This window comes from Hordeum vulgare, chromosome 1H (assembly GCF_904849725.1).
Source record: "Hordeum vulgare subsp. vulgare chromosome 1H, MorexV3_pseudomolecules_assembly, whole genome shotgun sequence".
Classification (NCBI taxonomy): domain Eukaryota; kingdom Viridiplantae; phylum Streptophyta; class Magnoliopsida; order Poales; family Poaceae; genus Hordeum; species Hordeum vulgare.
The window spans coordinates 481,468,197-481,471,935 of NC_058518.1; the positions used below are offsets into that span (position 1 = coordinate 481,468,197).

General features: G+C 46.5%; 1 protein-coding gene across 1 annotated transcript; it reads left to right on the forward strand.

Moving 5' to 3' along the window:
• On the forward strand, positions 1–3,519 carry LOC123447545 (protein FAR1-RELATED SEQUENCE 3-like). The gene is made up of 5 exons (XM_045124154.1): positions 1–158; positions 295–396; positions 531–605; positions 996–1,058; positions 1,169–3,519. The coding sequence occupies exons 2-5, from the start codon at positions 343–345 to the stop codon at positions 3,293–3,295; spliced, it is 2,319 nt and encodes a 772-aa protein (XP_044980089.1). The 5' UTR covers positions 1–158; positions 295–342; the 3' UTR covers positions 3,296–3,519.
• The last annotated feature ends 220 nt before the right edge of the window (positions 3,520–3,739 follow it).

Genomic DNA, 3,739 nt, shown 5'->3' on the forward strand with positions numbered 1-3,739 from the left:
TCCTCCCCCCTGGAACTGTTCTCTCTCTCCCCCTCCTTCCCTCCCATCCGATTCTCAATCCAGCGGCCGGCCGGCCGTCCGTCGCACCTCCCCTCCCGCAGCCGTTTTCCATCTCCGCTCGTCCCCTCGCAGGTCGCAGCCGCTCAGACTACGCACAGGTCCAGCGCCAATCCCTCTCGTCTCGCCTCCCCTCGAGGATCTCGATCTCCCCCCTCCTTCTCCCTCTTCTCCGCACAGCCACCACGGCGCCGGCGCGGCGGCCGATATTTACCAGCTTCTTTTCTTTCTTTTCAGGTGCCAAATCCCCCAAATCAGGAACAGCGAGCCGCCGCCGATGCGCAGATGCAGGCAGCAGGTGACCTCGGGGGACCTGTTCCCGCAACCAATTTCGAACAAGTATGCGCAGTCACCAATCAAGTTTGTCTGGGGGGATTTTTTTTTTTTGTGTGTGTGTACCTCGCCTGGAATCCTGGACTGTATGTGCGTGTATCCACCACAGTTGGAAATGAACTTCCACGAAATTGGCGCAGGTTGTGATGATGACCTATCCGGACCGGGCCGTAGAGCCGAGCCACCCAGGAGCAGCAGGGCTGCGCGTGGAAAAGGTATCATCGCTTGCACGCGTCTGCTCACAATGTGCGTTCCTCTGTTGATGATATGCTGCAAGAGAAATACACAGTCATCGGAAACAAACGGTGAATTGCTCTCGCAGCATGTATCACATTTCACATGACAGTAAATTGACGGGGGAAACAATGGCGTTTGCCAGTAACTGATTCCGGTATTCGGCGAAATTATTGTGTTTTCCTTTTGCGGTTGAGCCTCTGCTCAGCACATGTGGTTGGTAACGTTACGGGTTTCTGGTGGTAGAAACCGGGGAGGACCTTCCCTTTGACCCATTTCCCTTAATAAAAAACATCACTACTGTGCTGACTACATCTTTGAGAATGCCATCATGCTTGGTTTTACTAGGGAATAAATGATTACTTGCGCAGGAACACGTCGGCGAACAAGCAAACCCCGAAGGAGGTCTGCAGCCGATTGGTCAAATTAATCAGGTACATAAACCAAATGAAACATAACAAGTACTGCTTCTCTGTCAAACAAGTGGAATTTAATACGACATTACTTGTGGCTTAACAGAGATTGATTGTTCTCTTGCCTGCAGGAAAATGCATCAAATGGCATTGGCACAACTGTGCAAGGACTGTTGGCAGATATGTTGCATAAACAAACCAACTCGGCGGACCCTGCAGTGCAGAGCGCTGAAGGACAAGACCAATTACTTGGTGTTACAGAAGGGCATGATTTGTCTAGCAATGATACAAGCAGTGGAAGCGATTCAGGTAGCAGCTCTGGGAGTGAGTTAGATACTGAACTAGGAAAATGTTTTTACCCTAGTATCGAGGCATTGGAGAATTCAAGACCACCGGAAGTTGGAATGAAATTTCCTACCCTTGAAGATGCAGAACGTTTCTATAGCACACATGCTCTGCTAACTGGTTTTGCAGCAAGGAGGGGAACTAATTACAAGAGAAAGAAGTTTCACCTACTATGCAACAGAAGTGGTAAATTAAAACCAGCTCAGGACCTGCAGAGGAAGAGGAAGGTTAATGTTTTGGGCTCACAGTGCCAAGCAAAGGTGATAGTGAAGCTCCATAACGAGCAATGGGAGTTCACAGGAGTTAAGCACGAGCACAATCATCCATTATGTCCATCCCCATCGCTCACGAGTTTCTTTTTGGATCACAAATACTTGTCAAGTGAAGAGAAGTTATTTCTAAGAGTTCTGCAACAAAGTAGGGTAAATCCAAGGAAAGCTATGAATATTTTCCAGAGAATGAGAAGCAACTTTGGAAATGTATCATCATCAAAAGAGAAAGATACGAGCAATTCACAGTGTGTAGACCAATGGAGAAAAGAAAATTCAGATGTTGAAACCGCATTGAAGCGCTTCAAAGAACTGGAGCTGCGGAACCTAGGATTTTCCTACACCATGCAAAAAGATGAAGATAACATAGTTAGGAGTCTTTTCTGGACTGATGCAAGGTCGAAACTAGATTATGAGATTTTTGGGGATTTCATATCGTTTAGCACTACCTATAGCACTAATAGGCATAATATGCCTTTCACCCCTATCATTGGAATGAATAATCATGGGAGAATCCTTGTGTTTGGATGTGCCTTGCTACAAGATCAGAAAGCTGAAACCTTCAAATGGATGTTCCAAACTTTCTTGCATGTGATGGGAGGGAAACTGCCAAAAACAATCATAATCGACCAAGATGAAGGTATGGTGAAAGCAATTGCAGAGGTCATGCCACAAGTAAGGCCCAGGCTTTGCAAGTTCAGTGTGATGCGAAAAGCACAGGAAATGCTAGGAGCCTTCATGGCAGCAAGGGGCAACATGAATGCAGAGCTGCATGGCTTGGTAGACAACTCACTGACAGAAAAGGAATTTGAAGAAGGTTGGGCTGTGCTCATTGAAAGATACGATGCAAGTGAAAATGAGTACCTCCGACTGATGTGGAAAATTAGGAAACGCTGGGTGCCTATCTATTTCCAAGCAGATTTCTATCCATTTGTCGAGTCAGCTGGACATGTTGAGAGGACAAACTTATTATTCAAAGACAATGTGCTTCTTCAGGACAGTGTCGAGAAGTTTATCGAGCAATACGAGAGAATACAAGAGAGCATAGTGAAAACAGAGGAAGAGGATACATTGCAGCCAGCAACTGAACCGGCATACTTCTCCATGCAGCCAATAGAAAGGCATGCAGCGCGCATATACACGAGGCAAATATTTCTGAGAGTACAGAAAGAGCTATACTGTTCTACGGCGCTCAACGCTTATGAGATACGAGGAGGATCGGCTTACAGACTTGAAAAGGTCTTCAACTACAAGAACCCGGAGTTTGACAGAAACTCTTTCGAAGTGCTAGCTGAACCTGGCACCCACGTATTCAAATGCCAATGCGCAAAGTTTACCAGGGATGGGTTTTTATGCTGCCACATATTCAGAGTTTTCACGCAGCTCGGAGTCACCGAAATACCAGCGCAGTATATAGTGCCAAGATGGGCCCGTGAATTCAGAGAGGAGCGGCTGAAGGAGCATGAGAAGAAATGCTCGAAGAGAGCAGAAAACAAAATGAGATGTGCGATGTTGTTGGGTAAAATGGCGGGCATTGGCAAGGGGATATGCATGGACGGTGCGAAATGCGGTGGCTTCATGCTCGAGCTAGACAAGGTGCAGGAAAGATTGGCGACGACGACAGAAGTAAACCCTAGGAAATGATTAGATGGCAGGTATTGCGGTGCAAATGAGAGCTAGCGAGTTTATTTTTCGGATGTTTTTCTTTATCCAGGGAGAAGTAGGATAGTTAGCATGTTCCGATTTAGCATATGGTTAGGGACAAGATTCCAGGGGATGCAGGCAGGCAGTCTTGTATGTGAGACTTGATATCGATGGGGATTGGATACCTCCTCTGATTATCCAGCATTTTTGGCCGCTGGCTGTTTCATCTTCTGTTCCTCCTATCTGGCAGCATATATTGTCGTTCCGTTCAGGTTGTGTGTCCTGATTGCGGCCGTTATCGAGGAATTTGATAAAACGGCACTCTTTTCTTTGGCACTTGACTCAGGAGCACACCTTTCATTTGCTTAGATAAAATGTCACACGTTGGGTTGGCAATTAGATCAAATGTTATACATTGAGTTTTTTTTTCAGTCTGTGATTCAC

Bases quoted from the DNA above. Each gene is read 5' to 3' on its own strand.
- LOC123447545 (XM_045124154.1), top strand. From the start codon at position 343: ATGCAGGCAGCAGGTGACCTCGGGGGACCTGTTCCCGCAACCAATTTC. The intron at 606-995 runs GTATCATCGCTT...TTACTTGCGCAG, and splicing joins CAGGGCTGCGCGTGGAAAAG to GAACACGTCGGCGAACAAGC. The intron at 1,059-1,168 runs GTACATAAACCA...TCTTGCCTGCAG, and splicing joins CGATTGGTCAAATTAATCAG to GAAAATGCATCAAATGGCAT.